Source organism: Suncus etruscus, chromosome 2 (assembly GCF_024139225.1).
Source record: "Suncus etruscus isolate mSunEtr1 chromosome 2, mSunEtr1.pri.cur, whole genome shotgun sequence".
Lineage (NCBI taxonomy): Eukaryota > Metazoa > Chordata > Mammalia > Eulipotyphla > Soricidae > Suncus > Suncus etruscus.
Genome location: NC_064849.1, coordinates 167,773,768 through 167,795,771, shown reverse-complemented (window position 1 = coordinate 167,795,771; position 22,004 = coordinate 167,773,768). Strand labels below are relative to the sequence as shown.

General features: G+C 32.1%; 1 protein-coding gene across 1 annotated transcript in view; it reads left to right on the top strand.

Moving 5' to 3' along the window:
- Nucleotides 1-22,004, top strand: part of TMEM232 (transmembrane protein 232) — a 189,383-nt gene that overhangs the window by 97,717 nt on the left and 69,662 nt on the right. The window contains 1 exon segment of the mRNA XM_049769101.1: nucleotides 11,114-11,288. Within this exon segment, the coding sequence (XP_049625058.1) occupies nucleotides 11,114-11,288 (175 nt within the window).

Genomic DNA, 22,004 nt, shown 5'->3' with positions numbered 1-22,004 from the left:
GAAAAATAAATGTCATTTTTGCAACAATCCTGAGACTATGAGAGGAGGGCTGGAACTTCCAGCTCAGTTCAAGAAGCTCACCACAAAGAGTGGTGAGTTCAGTTATAGAAATAACTAGACTGAGAACTACCATAGTCATGTGAGTGAATGAGGGAACTGGAAAGCCTGTCTGGAGTACAGGTGGGGGTTTGGTGCGATGGAGGGAGATTTGGGACATTGGTGGCAGGAATGTTGCACTGGTGAAGGGGGTGTTCTTTACAGGACTAAAACCTAATCACAATCATATTTTTAATCAAGATGTTTAAATAAAGATATTATAAAAATTTAAATCTTCCCATTCACATCTTTAACTTATAGCTCTCAACAAAATTGCAGTTGTCTATATTTTTACATTATCCTTTACATTAAAAATATTTTATCAAGTTCACATGAGTTAAATTAAATACTTTACATTCTTTAGAGTAACTGAGAAAAAATTTTCAATGTGTTGAAGATAATTGTACTTGGCAAGCAAGTGTAATTCTATTTAAATAATAATTTAATGGTGTTATTATTAAACTACTTTCTTAATTATAATGAATATATCTTCCTCTCATGAAAGTATTAAAGTATTGCTTTATCAAAGCTTGGTTTAAAATATGATTTATTCAAAGCATTTTTATAATGAGAAGAAAAAAAGTATATATGTTTATATATATATATATATATATAAATTTACCAGTGTTACATAATCTGTACTGTCACTGATAACATCAAAAGATTTTGACCTTTATGCTCTCAGCTTCTTAAGCACCCACATATTTTAACATTCTAATGTTCTGGAAAAATTAGGCTCACTATATAGAATAAAGTTTGAAAGTTTTCTATAATTTAAAATGCATCCACTTTTAATTCCTCAAATTTGTTGTGCGATTATTAAAATTAGAAAAATGATTCTGACATTTAAATGCACAGGTACAAAATCCTGGGCTAAAGAGATAGAGTAGGGATTAAAGCTTTTACCTTGCACCCTACTGACATTTTCTTCTAAAGAAAGAAGAAACAGGAGTGATCTTAGCTCCGACTTAAGAGGAGCTGTGAGCTCTGACAGGTATAGTTTAACTCCTTCCAACTAAAATCTAAATGAAAAACTTCAGTATCAATTTGAACATGTTATTAGGATAATATACATAGGGTTTGATATTAGGAAAACTAATATGCTTTATAATTAAATATTACTCAACAGAAGTCATATTAAAATAAAATGACTGATCTATTTTAAAAAGGGAAATTCAAACAGAACTGAAACTTTAGTAATAGGTAATTTCTTAAATTGATTATGTCAAACTAGCATGTACTTAATGATGAAAAATTAAAGTTGATTCTATTTGGTTATGTAAAATGTACAAATTTTAATATTAACTTCTGATAACTTCACTACCTTTTTGATGTCTTAGCTAACATAAAACAAATATTAGAAAAAATAAGAAGACATAATATAATAATGAAAACGTATTCATTGGTTCTCTAAATGTTTGAGTATACAGAAGTGTAAAATACTATTAACTAAGTGAAATGCCTAGTTATGAGAAACATACATAACTATGAATACATTTTCTATAGGTCATCAACATAGAAGTAAATAAATTCCCAAAATACAACCCATGATCAACAGCACTACAATTTCAGAAATGGAAAAGAATATGTGATCTAATGACATATATTTTTGCATTTTAATGCTGTTGTCAATACATTGCTGCCTTTGTATTTTTGTATTTATTAATAACAACATCCATCAAAATTTAAAGACATAAGATTTGAAATAAATAAATATAAACTCTGGTATTGAAAAGCCATAAAGTATCCCTAAGTTGGTGCATAAATAGTGCATATTTCTAATAATATTATCAAAGAACTTAATATTGGTACATTAATTTCAATGGTAAGCAAAGAAATTCATTTACCTTTCAAGATATCTATGAATCTTATATACTTAAAAATAGACTTACATGGGGCCTGAGAGATGGCATGGAGATAGGGCATTTGCCTCATATGCATAAGGATCATCGTTCGAATCCCAGCATCCCATATGGTCCCCTGAGTCTGCCAGGAACGATTTCTGAGCCTAGAGTCAGGAGAAACCCCTGAGCGCCGCTGGGTGTGACCCAAAAACAAAAACAAACAACAACAACAACAAAAGACCTACAAGCTATAAAATCAATGATTTTGTGCCTGCTGAGGAGGGAACAGGCAGACAGTGGTGAGAAGTTTACACTAGTGGTAAACTTTGAATGTCCCCCAAAATGGTATTATGCAAAACTCTGAAAGCAACGATATTTAAGTAAAAATGTTAAAAATGACTAAAATAACATTTATTTTATTTTCTAACTTCAACAATGGGGAGTCCCTTTATTTATTTATTTATTTTTATTTAAAGAATATTTTAAGCAATCCATTTGATGGCTATTAAAGGGGGACTCAATGCAGAAGAGTCCCTGATGCTACTGTATTAGATAAAATGTTTCATGAAAATTTTGCATCGCAGTCGATGTCTAAAATTTTATGTTAGAAAACATTTGGTCATTATTATGCTTGTACCATATCCCCTCTGATTTTCTAAGTTTTTCTTCTATAATTGTCATTCAGTTGTATGGGACTAATGCTTCCCTCAAATATGCTGTTCAGAAGTGATATTTAACTGTTTCTAAGATTAACTAATAAACACTTCAATGACATTTTGAAAATCTATGAATTTTAATTAATGGATAAATGCCTATTTCCATCATTTTAATTTACTTAATTTAGTACAATATTCTAGATTTAAGATTGGAACTGGATGGCAGTTTTACATAAATGCTTTGAGATCCTTAGAATTGGTTTGTCATAAGCTCATTGACCAAGCACTGACTAATTATTAAAAATGCCATTTAATAGTTTGAAATATTTTTATTTGATATATATGTAATTTTTATTTGATATATATGTAATGATGTTATTGCCTTTTTTCTTGTTCAGATTGTAAATATTTATATGCTCCAGCATATAAATATATGTTTTAATAATGTCAACTATTTTCTATGTGTTAGACATTACAAAATACACTTTACATTGACTAGTTTGATGATCATTGAGAAACTGTGAAGAAAGAGATACTATTATTTTTACTTGCTGGTATATAAAAGATACTCAGGGAGATTCATCTTTCTTTAGCTTACTTATACTCTGATATCCATTGTTTATTTTTAATTTCATGAGTTCTTATGGTTCTGTGCTCATAAAGTTTTTTTAAGTTTCAAATATTTCTATTTAAATCTTTTTTTTTATAAGTCTTTTATTTAAGCACCATGATTACAAGCATTTTTGTAGTTGGGTTTCAGACATAAACAGAGTACTTTTCTTCACCAGTGCAACATTCACACCACCAATACCCCCATCCTTTCCCACCCCTACCTGTATTCGCTATAGGCATTCTACTTCTCTCATTCTTTGACATTATCATGCTAGTTCGTTAGTATGCATTGTTAGTGTAGTTAGTTCCCTAACAGCGTTCACCATTCTTTGTGGTAAGCTTCAAATTGTGAGCCAGTCCTTCTGGCCCTTCCAGCCCTTAACTCCATTGTCTCTGGGCATTATTACAGTAATATCTTTAATTTTTCTTAAAACCCATAGATGAGTGAGACTCTTCTGTGTCTATCTCTCTCCCTCTGACTTATTTCACTCAATATAATAGAGTCCATGTACATCCATGTATAAGAAAATTTCATGACATCATCTCTCCTAATGGCTGCATAATATTCCATTGTGTATATGTTTCTTTAGCCATTCATCTATTGTGAGGTATCATAGTTATTTCTAGAGTCTGGCTGCAATGAATATAGGTGTGAGGAAGGGATTTTTGTATTGCATTTTTGTGTTCCTAGCATATATACATCCCCAGGAGTGGAATAGTTGAACCATATGGGAGCTCAATTTCCAGTTTTTTGAGGAATCTCCATCTTGTTTTTCATAAAGGATGGACTAGACATCATTCACACCAGCAGTGAATAAGAGTTCCTTTCTCTCTAAATCCCCATCAGTACTGATGTTCTTGTTCTTTGTGATGTGTGCCAGTCTCTGTAGTGTGAGATGATACCTCATTGTAGTTTTGATTTGCATCTCCCTGATCATTAGTGATGTGGAGCATTTTTTTATGTATCTTTTGGCTATTTGTATTTCTTCTTTGAGGAAGTGTCTGTTCATTTCTTCTCATTTTTGATGGGGCTGTGTTTTTTCCTTATTTAGTTCTGTCAGTACCTTGTATATTTTGATATTAGCCCCTTGTCTGATGATATTGGGTGAATAGTTTCTCCCATTCTGTGGGTAGCTTTTGTAATCTAGGCACTATTTCTTTCGAGGCACAGAAGCTTCTCAGCTTAATATAGTCCCATCTGTTTATCTCTGCTTTCACTTGTTTTGAGAGTGCTGTTTCCTCCTTGAAGATGCCTTTAGTCTCAATGTCATATAGTGTTTTACCTATGTGTTGTTCTATATACCTTATGGTTTCATGCCTGATATCAAGGTCTTTAATCCATTTGGATTTTATCTTTGTGCATGGTGTTAGATGGGAGTCTGAGTTCGCTTTTTGCTAGTGACTAACCAGTTATGCCAACACCACTTGTTAAAGAGGCTTTCCTTGCTCCATTTTGGATCTCTTGCCCCTTTATCAAAGATTAGTTGATTGTATGTCTGGGGAACATTCTTTGAATACTCAAGTCTTTCCACTGATGAGGGTATGTCTTTATTCCAATACAATGCTGTTTTTTGAGTTTGTGGGGTGCTAATGTGAATGAGCCTTTTTTTTCTTTTTTTTCTTTTCTAAGACTTTTTAAAATAAACATAATTTTTATTTTAATCATAGGGGCTTACATATCATTGACAATAACATTTTTGGTACATATTAACATAAAATCAGGGAAATTCCCATCACTGAATTGCCGTCCCTTCATCTCCCCTCCTGTCCTACCTCCCTTTTCCTCCTCCCTCACCCCCGGGGCTGCCAGAAAAAATGGTCCCCTCTATGCCTAGCTTACTATTTAGTGGTGCTACCCCTGATTAGTTTTGTTACCTGCCTTATTTCCTGCTCTAATTGGGAGGCGGGACTAGATAGTTTAAGTTATGTGGTTTTGTTTGAAGAAGAGAAAAGTAATAAACTGGGGGAAAAATCAAATATGCCAAAAATGGTCAGAGTCCTTCTGGAGGCTCTCATCCTAGGTTGGAGAGACAAGGGGAAAAAGAAGGTGAAAAACCACAACAGTACACAAAGAGGTGTCAAATAAAATATCCAGTGAGCAGTCCAACAATAAAGTAAGCAACACATAAAAGCCATGGTCTTGAGATAAAATAACATGGCAGAGCACATAAAGAAAGAAAAAAAAGAAGAAAAAATATATAAATGGAGACAACAACTTCAATATCTACACCAAAACAAAGAAATCGACAAAGACTAGATAAATAAAAATTGTTTTGTGTTTTTTGCTTTTTTTTTCCTTTTTTTTCTTCCCTTCTGCACAGGCACAGTAAATATTGAGGTCATTCAAAAAGGAATTCCCTTGGCCTAAGAGATACAGGGTTTCTCCACCCTTGAAGAACATTGTCTTTTTTTAAATGTCCATTTCTTCTCTATCATTATTGGTGTATAAAAAGTCCATTGACTTTTGAGTGCTAATTTGTAGCCTGACACTTTGCTGTATAAATCTATTGTTTCTAGAAGCTTTTTGGCAGTCTTTAGGATTTTCTAAATGTATTATTATGTCATCTGCAAAAAGTGAGAGCTTCATTTCATCCTTACCTATCTGGATGCCCTTGATATCTTTTTCTTGCTTAATTGCGATGGCAAGTACTTCTACTACTACGTGAATAGGAGTGGTGAGGTAGGGAAACCTTATTTTGTACCAGATTTAGGGGAAAATATGCCATTGGCTTGTGGTAGATGGCCTTGACTATACTGAGTAAAGTTCCTTTTATTCCCATCTGATGTGGTTTTTTTTTTTTTAATATCAAGAATGGATGTTGGATCTTATCGAATGCTTTCTCTGCATCTATTGATATGATATATAATTTTTGTTTTTCTTTTGTTGATATGATGCTTTATGTTAATTGATTTACAGATGTTAACCAATCTTTGTATTCCTGGGAGGAAACATACTTGGTCATGGTGAATGACCTTCTTGATGATGCATTGGATCCTATTTGCCAGAATTTTGCTCTGTTCATCAGGGATATTATTGGTTTGTACTTTTCTTTTTTGGCATCATCTCTGTCTACTTTTGGTATCAAGGTGATGTTAGCTTCATAGAAACTATTTAGAAGTATTCCTTCTTCTTCAATGTTATGAAAGAGTCTTAAAAGCATTGGTAAAAGTTCCTCTTGAAAGGTTTGAAATAATTCATTAGTGAACCGATCTAGGCCTGGGCTTTTGTTTTGGGGAAGATTTTTGATCACCATTTTAATTTCCTCAATAGTGATGGGGCTGTTTAGATATGTTACCTCATCTGTATTTAACCATGGAAGGTTATATGAATCCAAGAATTTATACATTTCTTCCAAATTTTCATGTTTTGTGGCATAGTTTCTCAAAGTATTCTCTGATTATTCTTTGAATCTCTACAATATCTGTAGTAATCTTCCCTTTTAATTTCTAATTTACCTTATCAATTTTCTCTTTCTCTATTTTTTGTGAGTTTTTCCAAAGGTTTATCAATCTTGTTTATTTTTTCAAGAACCAAATTTTGGCTTTGATGAGCTTTTGGATTGTTTTCTGGATTTCCACTTAATTGATTTCTGTTCTAAGCTTTGTTATTTCCTTCTGCCTACCTATTTTTGGTTCCATTTGTTTAGTATTTTCTAATTTTATAAGCTGTGTCATTAAGCTATTTATTTAGGCCCCTTCTTTCTTCCTAATGTGTGCTTGCAAAGCTATAATTTTTTTTATAAAATATAAAATGTATTATAATTATTTATTATTATTTATGGTACACACAAAATATGTTAATTGTTTATTTTGCAAAGCTATAAATTTTACTCTTAGTACCACTTTTGCTGTGTCCCATAAATTCTGATAATTTGTGTCTTCATTGTCATATGTTTCCATTAATAATTTGAGTTCCTCTTTAGTTTCATCTCTGACCCACTGCTTGTTCAGTAGTAAACTGTTTAGTTTCCAGGTGTTAAAAATTTTCTTCTGTGTCCCTTCGTAGTTCACATCAAATTTCAGTATCTTGTGATCAGCGAAGGTATTTTGCACAATATCTACTCTCCTGATTTTTATATATACTAGTCCACTAGCTTCCATTTCTCTCTTCAGAGCTAGTATATTTTTGTTGGGTTTCAGTCTAGAACTATGTGTTGAGATCTCCCACAATTATTGTGTTCTTAGTGATATCTCTTTTAAGATTTCTCAACAATTGTATTAAATATTTTGCTGGTCCTTATTTGGGTGGGTGTGTATATGTTTAGGATTGTGATTTCTTCCTGTTGTACATATTCCTTGATTAGTAAAAAAATGTCCATATTTGTCCCTTACAACTTTTCTGAGTGTAAAGTTTGTGTCATCTGATATTAGTATGGCCACTCCAGCTTTTTTTTTTTTTTTTTTTTTTGGTTTTTGGGTCACACCTGGCAGCACTTAGGGGTTACCTGGCTGTACGCTTAGAAATCGCTCCTGGCAGGCTCAGGGGACCATATGGGATGCCATATTTCGAACTACTGTCTTTCTGCATGGAAGCCAAATGCCTTACCTCCATGCTATTTCTTCGGCCCCCCCCCACTCCAGATTTTTTTAAGGATGTTTGTTTGATGATTTTCCTCCAGCCTTTGATTTTGAGTCTACGTTTGGTTCTGACTATTCAGGTGTGTTTCTTTTTGGCAGTAGAAGGTCGGATTCAGTTTTTTGATCCATTTAGCCACGCTGTGTCTCTTAACTGGTGCAGTAAGTCCATAGATATTGAGAGAGATATTTGTCATGGGATTTAGTGCCATCTTTGTGTAAAAGTTTAGTGTGTCTGTGGGTTAGTCTTGTCTTAAAGTAGACCTTTCAGTTTTTCTTTAAAGGCTGGTTTTAAGTCTGCAATATTTCTAAGCTTTTGTTTATCTGTGAAACTATGTTTACACCCTTCAAACCTGAAATTGAGTCTTGCTGTGTGTAGTATTCTAGGCAAAGCATTTATTTCATTGAGTTTTGTCACTATGTCCCCCACTGCCTTCTGGCCTTGAGTGTTTCTTGTGACAGTCTGCTGTAAATCTCAAGGATGCTCCCTTGAATGTAATTTCTTTTTTTGATCTAGCTGCTTTCAGTATTCTATCTCTATCTGTGGGATTAGTTATTGTGACTAGGATGTCCTGGGGTGCTTTTCCTTGGGTCTCTTTTACCTGTACTCTTTGGGCATGCAGGATTTGGTCACATTTAGTCTTTAGCTCTTGTAGTTTCTCTGTTATGATGTCCTTGACTGTTGATTCTGGAGATTTTCTTCTTGTATGCTAACACACAGCATACAATAATTTTAAGCTTATTTGTTATATGATTATTTAATACTTGCATTTGGTGAGAAATGATCACTGTTATAAAATTAACTGACATTTGGGGCCAGAGCAGTGGTGCAAGTGGTAAGGTGTCTGCATTGTCTGTGCTAGGCTAGGACAGACTGCAGTTCTTTCCTCTGGCATCCTATATCATCCAAGTCAGGAATGATTTCTGAGCATATATCCAGAAGTAACCCCTGAATGTCACCGAGTGTGGCCAAAAAACAAAACAGGAAAAAATAAAAGAAAAAAAAAGAAATAAAAGAAAAAAAGAATAACTGACACAAACTTTCATTAGAACTCATTTTATAGGCTCATCACTGATGTTATAAAAGAATGATTTCAAATATATAAAGCAAGATCGTTTATGTATACATATATATATACATTATTCAATTTATTCTTTTTAAATGTTGGATTCAGCTGGCAATCGTCAGACATTACTTTTTGTTTGTACTTGGGGACCACCCTGTCAGTTCCTGGACAATGATGCAGTGTGGGTGACTGAACTTGGGCTCTAGAATGCAAAGATACTTTTAGCCATTTACACTACTTCACAGGCCCTCAATTATTTTAAATGCAAATGATTTGGGAGTTTATGAGTTATATAAATAATTTTTACAAATGAGTTTAAACATTCAGTCTGTTTTATATTGTTTAAAAAATCACTTGTTTTCTTCTGACAGTAACATTTCAGAATTACTAATTTCAATTATTTTCTTACTCATATTAAATCAATATTTTATCTTTTTGATAATTTCTCAAACCAATAAATAATCTTACTTTATCTTGAATTCTGGCTATATTTAATTTATTTATAATATTTTCTATAAAGTACAGAAAAGAAAAAATGTCCCCCAAACTAAGTTCCACACGATCTAAATAAATTTTAAAGAGTTTTTCTCCGATTTCTGCAAATGATTTTATTATTTTGTTTACTTTCTTAACAGCTCTTATGAAAGTAACATTTACACTAATACTCAAAGCAGACAGAGACACTGAGAACGAAATTTATGGATGTATCCTACTTTATCCTAATCTATGTATAATTCTTTTTTTTTTATTTAAACACCTTGATTACATACATGATTGTTTTTGGGTTTCAGTCATGTAAAGAACACCACCCATCCCCAGTGCAACATTCCCATCACCAATGTCCAAGTCTGTAATATATTTGGTATACCAATCACTGACATATTATTGGATTTGTTTTGATAAGGTTTTATAAGCATCATTACATCAATATTTATTAAGGATAGAAATATTTATCAGACTTAATAGTCTGTAATTTTCCTGTTTAGTGCTACAACTATCTTTTGGAGAGAATAGGGAAAAGTTGATTTTACATAAACTATTTGGATGGGATTCTCTTTGTTCAAAAAACTTGGACTGTACCCGAAATAAGTTTACTTTGAAGGTTTATTAGAACATAATGGTGAAGCCATCTGAAAAGTGATGGTCAGTGCTTTTATTCCTGGGAATATTTTAAATCACTATTTAAATTTTAAATCCCTATTTAAATTTTCTTACTGTAAGTGATTGGCCGTTCACATTTTTTACTTTCTCCCAATTCTCTGTTAAAGGTTAGAACATACTAATTAATTCATTTGCTTCTAGGTTCTCCTTTCTGTCATATCTTTAGACTTAGAAGAGGATTGTTTTCTACTGAATACCAGTTCTCATGTTGGTCCAGATGTCTGGAAACAATATAAACATTCCTAAAAATTCTAAGAATTGAGCTTCCATTTGACCCAGCATCTTCACTTCTTGGAAAAGAATCCCCTTTATTAGGAATATGCCTAATGGAGAAAAGATATTTGCATCCCTATGTTCCTCATAGCATTTGATTATTTTTATAACAACTGTGTGTTGTATGTGTCTGTGTGTTTTTTTTTATAGTTGGGGGAATTATACTTGGCTGTGCTCTGGGCTTACTTTCTCACTCAGATATGACTCCCAATAAGCTCAGGGGATCGTATGGCATGCTAGGTGCTGAGCCCTGGTTAGCTTTGCAAGGTGAATGCTTTACCCAATATGAAATCCCACTTGAACCTATTTTTTCCTTTTGTGTATTTGAATTATAAAAATTTATCACAGTGAGCTCTTTATATTTCCTTAAGTAAATTTCTTTTTACTTGAACTATAGATATCTGCACTTAAATTTTTTGTTCAGTTTCTCTGCTTGACTTAAATTTGAGTTATATTCCTTACATACATTTAGCTTTTATTATAATTGTACATTTTTTTTTGGGTCACACCCGGCAGTGCTCAGGGGTTACTCCTGGCTCCACACTCAGAAATTGCTCCTGGCAGGCACGGGGGACCAAATGGGATCCCGGATTCGAACCACCAACCTTCTGCATGAAAGGCGTTTGCCTTACCTCCATGCTATCTCTCCGGCCCTATAATTGGACATTTTTAACAGTATGTGATATTTTGAAATTTTTAAAAGTAAAACTTGAGAGAGAAATTACAGGAAACAAAATTTTATAATTTTAGACTTTAAAATATTTAGAAATATTGCATCTTTTTATAATATGATACATAAGTAAAAAATTACATTTTGTTAAACAGGTAGTCAAGTAATATGGAATGGATACTACAGCTTAGTGTATAATCTAGTAAAAATGTCATGGGAACTTCAAAATGATGAGGAACAGGTTGGATTTAGAAACAAAATATGGCAAACATTACAGAAATTAAAGAATGAAGATAAAAGTGGAGTAGCTCAGAGAGCAATAAATATAGCTCAGGTAAGATATGATTGGATGGTAAGTTGGTACTATTATCTGGAAACGTGTTCCTCTTTTCTAAGGAAAAAACATTTCCAGATTCAGTATCATTGACTGCCTTTGATAGCTTTATTAACAAAATTAACACTAACATATTTAGTTAAAAATGACAGTATTTTTGAGTAATAATCCTTTTGAGTAGAATAAATGATCGTCCTTTGGAAGAAGGAAGATGATTTTATCAACAAGTTATTGTTCATCTTTGAGTCAATGCTTAAGAGAAAATAAAACGTATGTTGACAAGTCATTCCAGCTTTTCCACATTAGTCTGAGACTATGCCTAATTTTCATGTTTCTTGTGAATAGTTGTTTAAGTTTTAATGCATGCCAGGTACAATTAAAAATTATCTTATTTGTGGGGCTGGAGCAGTGACAACTGCAGTTCAATCCCCCAGAGTCCCATATGGTCCTCAAGCCAAGAGTGATTTCTGAGCGCATAGTCAGGGTAACCCCTGAGCATCACCGGGTGTGGCCCAAAAACAAAAAAAATTATCTTATTTGAAAGTTTTCCTTTTCAGTTTCAGACAATACAAAACAAATCTTAACTTCTGTAAAGTTAAAATGGGGTTTAAAATATTTTGGTTTTCCAACACCATTATAATAAAAATATTCAATCTTATATTTGAAGGAAATAATTATAAAATTAGATATCCTTCAGTAAATACAAACACCTTTCTAGTGGTGCTTTCCTTAATTCGTATTGTGTGCATTTTTTATGTTTTATTTTGATCTAGGTAACTTTGACATCTTAAAGCAGACATTTAAGGGTTGTTTTGTGTGACCTTTCAAAATGTGATGTTCAAGGGTCAGAGAGATGACAAAAAGAGGTTAGGCACTTGTCTTCTATGTGGATAAACTATTTCAAACTCCTGCACTACATATGGTCTTTGAGTACTGCCAGAAGCAATCTCTGAGTATCAGGATCCCTGAGCATTCTGATTGTGCATAAACTAAGGAAGAAACATCAAAAGGGTATTCAAAATGCCCAGGGACCTTACATTGCCTGTGATTATTATTCAACTTGACTGGTTAGCCCAAGGTTACCCACTCTGTGCTGATTGGGTACTGTGGTGCTAAGCTGGTGCCATATGCTGAAGTGCTTTGATGGCCTGCAGGGTTTGGTGGAACACGTGATAATAGGAATTGAACTGTGGTCTTCAGAATGCAAGGCATATACCTTAATTCCTATTTTATTTCTCTGGTCTCAAACTTATTTTTTTATCATTGAAAATTCCTGGTTCTGTCCAGTTTCTCAGAAGCAATTTTAAATTATTATTATTTATTAAATATTATCGCATAGGAATTGAGATTTTGCTTCTGATTTTATGTGCTTTTGTTTTTGTTTTTGCTTTTCTGTGGTAGCACTTTACATATGCTAAAGTAGCATATGTAACAGTACTCTAGCTCCTAATGTTTTACTTTCCAATTACAATATGATATATGTGATTAAATTTAAGAAGAAAAAGCAATAATAAGCTCACTGCCTAATTAATGGTCAAGAATCTAAATGAGTCATTATAACAGAAGACAAAACATAAAGTCATTTGCTCTTGATTTTTTAAAAAATTTGAATAGAATTTCACTTGAGTTTTTTGGAAAATATCCAAATATACAGGGCACTACTTGAGAGTTACTTTGGTCCCAAAACTTGGGAAATTGTTTTCAGCAGAGTTCACAGGACTTTGCAGCTTTTGCAATCAAATTAGGGCTCCTTTAAAGCATGAAATCCAGCCTTTTGAATCATCCATTTAGTTCTCAGTTCACTTTCTCACTCTTATTTTTTTTGTTTGCAATAAAATCCATTCTAACATTATATAGGTTCCAGAATGCAACATGATAAACCAATATAAGTATACACTACACTAAATTCATCACTTTCATCCTTTACCAAGCAACTAAACCATTATCCTAATTTACCCATATCCTTTCTGTCTTTTAAGTAACATCCCTCTTAAAATTTAAGGTATCATTAAGAATTTCATGTTTTATACTCATTAATCTGATTTGGAGTAATAATTTTAAAGGTCTTCTTTAAAATAATCTCACTTTTATTTAGATTTTTAATAATTTTCATAGACAGGCACAGAGAACTATTTGTTTGTTTATGATGGTTTTGGAATCTTTGTTCAGCTTTGGTCTTTATTTTGGGCCAGGAATTGCAAAAAGAAAATTAAAAAATATAATATTTATTATAGTGATAAAATTTCACTTTCTCTCCTAATATGCTCCTCTCTCTAAGGTTCAGAAAATAGCTCTTCCTTAGTTTCATATGTTCTCTTTGTTTTATATTTAATACCTGATGATTTCTGGGGAATAAAAGTAGAATTAAATTGACTGCTGAGAATGCTCTATGGACTGAAAACATTCTTTGAACAAGGGAGGTTTGGGTTTATTCCCTAGTCCTTTGAGCACTGCCAATAATAATTCCTAAATATGAAACTAGGAATTGTCTCCAAGCAGAGCATTACTTTGCTACTAGGTGTGGCTCCATAGAAGAAAGAGAGGAATTGGGGAAATAACCCAAATTTTTTGGCAATTTTTCTCACAGAAAATAGAGGACAAGATATATTGTTTTCATTCTGCTTTTTACTTTTTTTCTGTTGCCAAGGATTCTTTCGATTATTTATATAATTCTCTGATTTTATATTAATTTTTATATCACTTTATATTTATGATGGGTGATATTTTAGCTTAATTTGTCAACTCAAATTTGTAATTTCTGCTAGAACTATTTATATCTCTATCTTCAGAGAAAGTCTAAAATTTTTCAAAATTTTAGTAAATATCTATATATAATTAAATTTTAAGTTCATAATGCAATCAATCAAACATAGCAAATATTTTTAGAAGCTATATGGAAAGAATGCCTCTTTGCATTAGACTTTAACACGAGAAATAAAAAATAAAGCATAGTCACTAGATGTGCTAATTAGTTTCAATGCTCTCTGGGAGATCTAGAAATTGTACTCAATTTAAATTGTATAAGTTTTTTTTCTCAGAGAAAAATCTAATATTAGAAATTATAAAGACATAAATGAATTTAAAGTTATTTAAAGTAAGTTATAAATCTAATTTAAATAATGTAAATAAAATGTATCATTAAAATTATTATTAAATTATTATTAAATACATTGACAGAAAAAGCAAAGGATAGAGAAATTTAGATTTTTAAATAAAAATATAAGACTTACTATCGTTAAATATAATACAACCTAAGTTTTTGACTTTGAGGTATCACTTAACTTAGTTTAAATTTCCTTAATTCTAAGAAAATCTTCACCAAATTAGCAAATAATGGGACTTAAATATGTGTATATTGAGTACTTACAATTTTTCTGTATCCAATTTTTGAAGATGTTAAAAATGTCAATGACTTTCCATAGTAAATTTTATTGTTGCCCAAGAAACATTTTTCCAGAAAATATAGAAATAATCCAAAACAAAATATGATAAATGAAGCTCATAGATCCTCAGAAAAATATTTGTTCTTTATTATTTTTTCTTGGATTAAACATCAGTCATATTTAAGCAGTACCTTAACTGGAAACGTAAAAGATCAATTTAAATGTTTTAAGGTGAGAACATTAAAGAGAACTAACCTATTTCTAAAGTATATAAAAGAGAACCTTTCATTTTGAAAGGCATGTATGTGATACCAGATAAGGTCTTAGAAATGTAGAAATTGTTTCATTAAAAATGGAGATGTTATGTGAATAAATTAGGTTGCAGAGTATATTTATTGACAATCACTAAATTTTAGTTGTTTTATAACTTATGGTGTATTCATAAAAATATTTACTTCTTGCTAATGTTCATGCAATAACGTTATTTTTCTAAAATTACTGAACTTTACTATAATTATCATTGATTTGTGTCTTGTTTATTTTTCTAATAAAATACAAATAAAACTAATTTTCCTCTACACATAATTTTAGAAGTATCTTAAGATTTGTGTGTTATTCTAGCCATTTAGGGTTGTGATTTAATGTTTGGGCCTGAAAATTTAGTGCTCTTAGACCCATGGTGCTATATTTGGACTCTGAGACAGTTTCTCTCTCTCTCTCTCTCTCTCTCTCTCTCTCTCTCTTTCTCTTTTACTCTTTGTGTCTCTCTGTCTCTCTCTCTGTGTATCTTTCTGTCTCTCTCTTTCTGACTTATTCTCTCTGTGTGTCTCTCTGTCTCTCTCTGTCTCTCTCTATCTCTCTCTCTCTGTCTCTCTCTGTCTCTCTCTCTCTCTCTGTCTCTCTCTCAGATACTATAAGTAATGTTTTGGGGTTTGAGAATGTACTCAGCAGTTCTCGGGACTTATTTCTGGCTCTATGCTCAGGCATCACTCCTAGTAGTGATTGGGAAGCACCTGGGGAACTGCCACCTACAAAGCAAATGTCCTACCCTTTGTACTGTTCTCCTTTCCTTCCTTGTTTCTTTTTTTAAATAATCTCATTTTATTCCATTTGATAACATGTATCTAAATAAATCAAAGCAAAACCATTTCAAAGGAATAAGTACATTTTATCTAATATTAGAACAAGTATTAATTTATTAAAATTGTGTTTTATTGTCTAAAGTAGTTTATGTTTTATTTTCAGCTATGTTTAATTTTATAATATGAAAATGGTAAATTCAAAATTTTGCCCCAAAAGACAATATAATAGCAATAATTATTAATAGTAACATTAATTCATGGGTTTATTACTTATTAAACATACTTAGTATTTCTTGTTAACTTAGTAATTCTTGAATTCCATTGGACCAATGATATTGACCAGTTGTACTCTGTTAAACAAGTTATGTCATATAAATGATCTAGAACCCTTTTACTTGAAAGATTGATAATATTTGTCATATCTGGATGTTTAGTCGAGATGAACAGAGAACATCTTAAAAAAACTGTGGTGAAAATTTTGTGAATCAAAATGTCTCATTCTAAAATAAAATATGCCTTCTGTTATTTCACATTTCTACAAATGTTTGAAGCATTTTTCATTACACTGTACTTCTTAACACCTTGTTCCCAAACCTTTCATGTGTACTGTTAATTACTGAGTGAAATATGACAATCATATTTCATTGTAGCTGTACACCAGAGTTTGGAAGATTTACTTGATAGTGTTTCAATGTTTCTGAAGTTAAAATAGACTTTGTCTCTGTCTTTGGGTCACACTTAGAAGTGCTTAGAAACCAGTCTTAACTTTGTCTGGGATTATACTCTTGGTTTGCTGGTGATCAAACGGGTCTTCTTCACAAAAGGCATAACTTTAAAGCATTCACTCTAGTCAACAGAGCTCACTTTCCTAGAAATTGTCTCTTTTTCCTTTAAAATGCATATTTCATATGTTAGTCTATTGAATTTGATGAAAATTTTAAGATTAACACCTACATATACTCTTTTCACTGGTAAATATATTCCTTTCTGAAGTATGTACTGTCCTATTTTAATTTTTACCTTTTAACTCTAATGAAATTTTCTTTTTTTAGATATGGAAATATTTATTTTATTTTATTTTGAAATTGTAAATTATTTAGAGAACTCATTTTACATGGTTGATCATAATACATTTGTTTCTATAATGATTGTTGGATGGGTTCAGAAAATTTAATGCTTGATGGAGTTAAAGGAGAGGTTAGATACTTAAAAGAATATTTGCATAAAATAATTCTGAATAGATCCCTAAAGACAAGTATATTATCAGACAAATTCAACAAAAACCCAATAATTCCCTCAGTGTTTGAGAAATAAAAGCAACGATAAACTCACAGTGGCCTAATACACAAATGTTAATGTGCTTTGTTTGAAATATTTTCAGGGGGACTTGCAGTGAGCAAGGTCCTTCTGTCTGGGCAATTCAGCAGCATATGCTGGAACATTTAACAAAAGTAATCATGTTTAAATGCTTTCTGCCATCTGGAATATGACCTAAAATATAAAAAAAATTAGTTTAGTGAAAAATGATATGTGAGTTTGTTTAGACTACATTTGAATGATCAAAGTAATCAATTTACATTAAATCATAAAATTTATTTAGAAAAAAACATTTTTCTTCATATTTCTTCACTCCTCACATACCCTAAAAACAGCAAAGAAGCAAATTTAATGCGGTTAATCTCTATTTTTCTCAATATTTATCTTTCTCTTCCTTCCTTTTTATCTCATCTTTTTACATGAAAACTTTGACTCTAAAGAAGAGGAAATACTTTTAGAATTGTAGTGTCCATTTGAATATCTCTCAGAAAATCCCAATGTAATAGATGTTAGGTTTTAAGAGGAAAATATTTGAAGTTTTTACAGTGTTGGAGGAACTAAGTGCTAAGTGTCTTAAATGTATATATTAATCCATCTATGCTGAGCTGCTACCTTATCCTCAACCTTATCATTGGGAGATTTGAGTCTAACCAGAAATAAAATATAATGAGAGAAGATGCATTATGAGAGCCATTTCTATGTGCTAACCACTATTTAGAAAGTATGAGTAACTTTTTATGTTTTAGTTTTACAATAACAACTCTAAAAGAGAATACAGTTATCATTTTATTTTAGAAACAAGGAAATAAGCTTGAAGAAACTAAATGACTTGTGTATAATGTAGTGAATGGGAAAAGTGAATATTCTCATCTCCTTTTCTTAGCCTACAGCATTCATCCCTCTTAAATTCTAACATGCATATTAATATGTATTTAGAAGTAGAATCAGAATCAGGATTGCTCAAATGCCTTCTGGCAAGGACAGTAGATAGTGGCAAGGAATTGCTCATGCTTGTTAAATTTTTACGTCTCCTGTAGAAAATTATTTTTGTAACTGTAAATCGTTACATTTGAAATTTAAAGAAAATTGTAGTTTTTCAAAGGAATTAAATATTTCCACAGCCAAGATTAGTTAATAATAGATGAAGACAGAACCCAGAAAGTTTTAAAGGTTGCTCTTAATATTATGAGTATACTAATTCCTTGGGAAATTTCTCTATTCTCCTAGATATCCTACATTTTTATGTCCAGTCAAAGACTAACTGTCCTTGTATGTTATCTCTTTAAACATTTGAAAAATTAGATATTATTTAAGAATAAAATTATATTCAAACTTCTTAATAAAATAAAAATATTCAAAATTGTCCTGCTTTTAATTATGAAACTATCAAATGTCAACAGCAATAGGAAAAAATTAAAGTACATATGTATATAAAAATAGTGACAGTATAGAAACAAATGATAAATTGACAGATTTTCTGTGTTGGAAAGTGTTGGAAAGTGGCCACTAATATTTTGTGTAAATTCACTTCATAATAGCTTAAAGAGAAAGACAGGCCAGAGTGATAGTATAGGCGGTATGGTATTTACCTTACATGTAAAAATCTGGGTCTCAGCACTATAGACCAGGAGGTCTTCTAGCACTGATTTCTGACTACAAAGCCAGGAGTTATCTTTAAACACAGCTGGCTGTGGTTTCAATTTTTTGTGAAAGAGAAAGAGAGAAAGAAAGGGAGGCGAGAAGGGGAGAGGGAGAGAAAAGAGAGGAAAATACCAAAATGATTATAAAATATATTCATGATCTATTTGAGATATTTAGTTATGTAAAAGTGAAATAATAACAAATTGTTTTCACCAATCAGGAGAGTTTGGACTGTTGCATCTGGGATGCTGGGAGAAGTTACAGAAGCAGAGCTTTCACTGGGCTTCAGAGTCCTGAAGAACACCTGTTGAGCTTCTTGCTGTCTGTGGAACCAAAAACTCCTTGTAGTTTCTGTTAGTCCTCAAAAAACTAAAAGGACTTTATAATTAGCTCTATATTGCTTGCAAAATATAAGGTGGACCTAATCTTAATATATATAGATTGGCATGACTAAATCTTTAAGTTTGCATCCTAAATTAGAAAGTGGAAAAATAGAACCTGATTTTAGCTCTTTTTAACAGAAAATTAATTTCTTGACTAGAAATTAAAAATTATAGAAATTATCGATTATTATTATAATTATAGAAAACAAATGTCTTTTATAGATAGGGTAAATATGTTTTTAACTGATCTCTAAAACTACATTTCTGTAATTTTAATGTCCTGAGACCTTAGTGGGAAAGGAAAATTAAGCAAGAAAATCATTCTGAAAGATGAAGAAATGCAGTTTGCTTACTGAAACATCTGGCATTTGAATTTATCCTATAGAGGCTGTGAGGAAGGAATAGTTAAATGGTACATGACATAAAAACTATATAAGATTCTATAATAGGAGGTTAATGCCACTTGTGGGAATAGTGTATTTTACTATAAATTAGGTAATTAAAACCTGTGTTTGTCCATGTATTTAATTACATGCGTTTAAGTAGAAACATTTTTGTGCAAGTCTACACAAATATTTCTCACTATTACAAAATAGGGTGCTCTATGGCACAATCATAAGTAGAATGTTATTTGAGGTCTTTTTCAAGAGAAAAAGTAATTACTGTTAGTTCATATGGTAAATTTTTAGAATTCCAGATTTCTACCAAATTATGCCAAATAATACATAAAGCCCAAGGTAAAATCAACCTGTATTAAAAGCAAGTAAGACATGCTGTATATATACAGCTGGAGTACAACAAACTCCTGATGAAATTTTCAGTATCTGAGCCTGACAATTCAGTGCTTAGCAATGCAGTGTTGTTCAGAATATAGTATAAGAGGAACAGCACCATCCCAACGATGCTTTGATACCACCAGGATCTTCTTAGCTAGTGACATTAGCAGACCGTGCAGTGATAAGAATTAGCAAGGTATGCATGATTTCCAGCACTACGAGCTGTCCTGGCCACTTTCTTCGTAAACTTTGATATTGACTTCCACTCTTCGGGAGATCATATGAAAGTTTTATTTGGAAAATTTCATCTATTTATGTACATTTCATACTGTCTTTAAAATATTCTGGGGGTTATTTTTCCATTTTTTCTTACATTCACAGTTGTCTGTTTTTACCTAAATTTTAATTTTCCTTATTGCTTTAGTCCTTTATTTCCTGGATTAAGTGATCCTAATTCCTGGTAAATACTAGAATAATCCTTTGGTGCAATTGGCAGACACTTTCTGTTTAAATAAAAATAACCCTGGGATAAGGATGCTGATTTTTCTTTTTGAAAAGGGACACTAGACAAATTAAGTTTAGGAACTTTCTTTCTCTCTTTCTCTCTCTTTCTCTCTTTCTCTCTTTCTCTCTCTCTTTCTTTCTCTCTCTCTTTCTTTCTTTCTTTCTTTCTTTCTTTCTTTCTTTCTTTCTTTCTTTCTTTCTTTCTTTCTTTCTTTCTTTCTTTCTTTCTTTCTTTCTTTCTTTCTTTCTTTCTTTCTTTCTTTCTTTCTTTCTTTCTTTCTTTCTTTCTTTCTTTCTCTCTCTCTCTCTCTCTCTCTCTCCCTCCCTCCCTCCCTCCCTCCCTCCCTCCCTCCCTCCCTCCCTCCCTTCCTTCCTTCCTTCCTTCCTTCCTTCCTTCCTTCCTTCCTTCCTTCCTTCCTTCCTTCCTTCCTTCCTTCCTTCCTTCTTTCCTTTCCTTTCCTTTCCTTTCCTTTCCTTTCCTTTCCTTTCCTTTCCTTTCCTTTCCTTTCCTTTCCTTTCCTTTCCTTTCCTTTCCTTTCCTTTCCTTTCCTTTCCTTTCCTTTCCTTTCCTTTCCTTTCCTTTCCTTTCCCTTTCTTTTCTTTCCCTTTCTTTTCTTTTCTTTTCTTTCCTTTTCTTTTCTTTTCTTTTCTTTTCTTCTCTTCTCTTCTCTTCTCTTCTCTTTTCTTTTCTTTTCTTTTCTTTTCTTTTCTTTTCTTTTCTTTTCTTTTCTTTTCTTTTCTTTTCTTTTCTTTTCTTTTCTTTTCTTTTCTGTCACACCGTCTGTCGGCAGTGCTCAGCGGTTACTCCTAGCTCTTCACTCAGAAATCGCTCCCAGGAGGCTCGGGGGACCATATGGAATGCCAGGATTCAAACTACCAACCTTCTGCATGCAAGGCAAACACCTTACCTCCATGCTATCTCTCCGGCCCTCTTTATTTTTTCTAAATCATGAACTTGCTCTTAATTTTTGACTAAATTTTGTCTACAGAAGCCTTTTAACAATAATCTCATTGAGTCAAACTTTAGCTTACTTTAGCTTTGAATTCTAAAGAAATTAATTCAAATTTAGAAAAAAACATTTTTGTTCCTCCATTTAATACCATAGGATAAGTAGGCATAAAAATATGGGCTCCTAGGTACTGTTTGTGAGTTGCATTGAAGTATCAGCCAGGTGCTAGCCTTATGTCTTAAATAATCCTGTGAGCCTTGAGACCAGTATTTTTCACTAATTCTTTCCTATAGTATTCTTTCCTATAGAAATGATTTACTGATTTCAAAGGATATATTATTATATATGTATTATATCGAGAAAAGATTAATTTTGATGGTTTAGGGAGACACAATGTATTTTTCACAGGCTGCAACTACTCCTGGTACTGAGTTTGAGAAGCACATTTAGTGGTGCTTTGGGAAACCATGTGGTGCCAGGGTTCAAATTTGGACCTTTAGTATGCAAATCAGGTCCATTCTTGAACTATCTCATTGATTCTAAATTCTATTTTAATAGGCTATATGATCCATGCTTTTTAGTTCATTTTATTTTTCTACTAAATAGTTATCAGAAATTTCATGAAATTATTCTATAGGAAGATCACTATAGTTACAATAGAAACTAGTTTTTGAAAATTT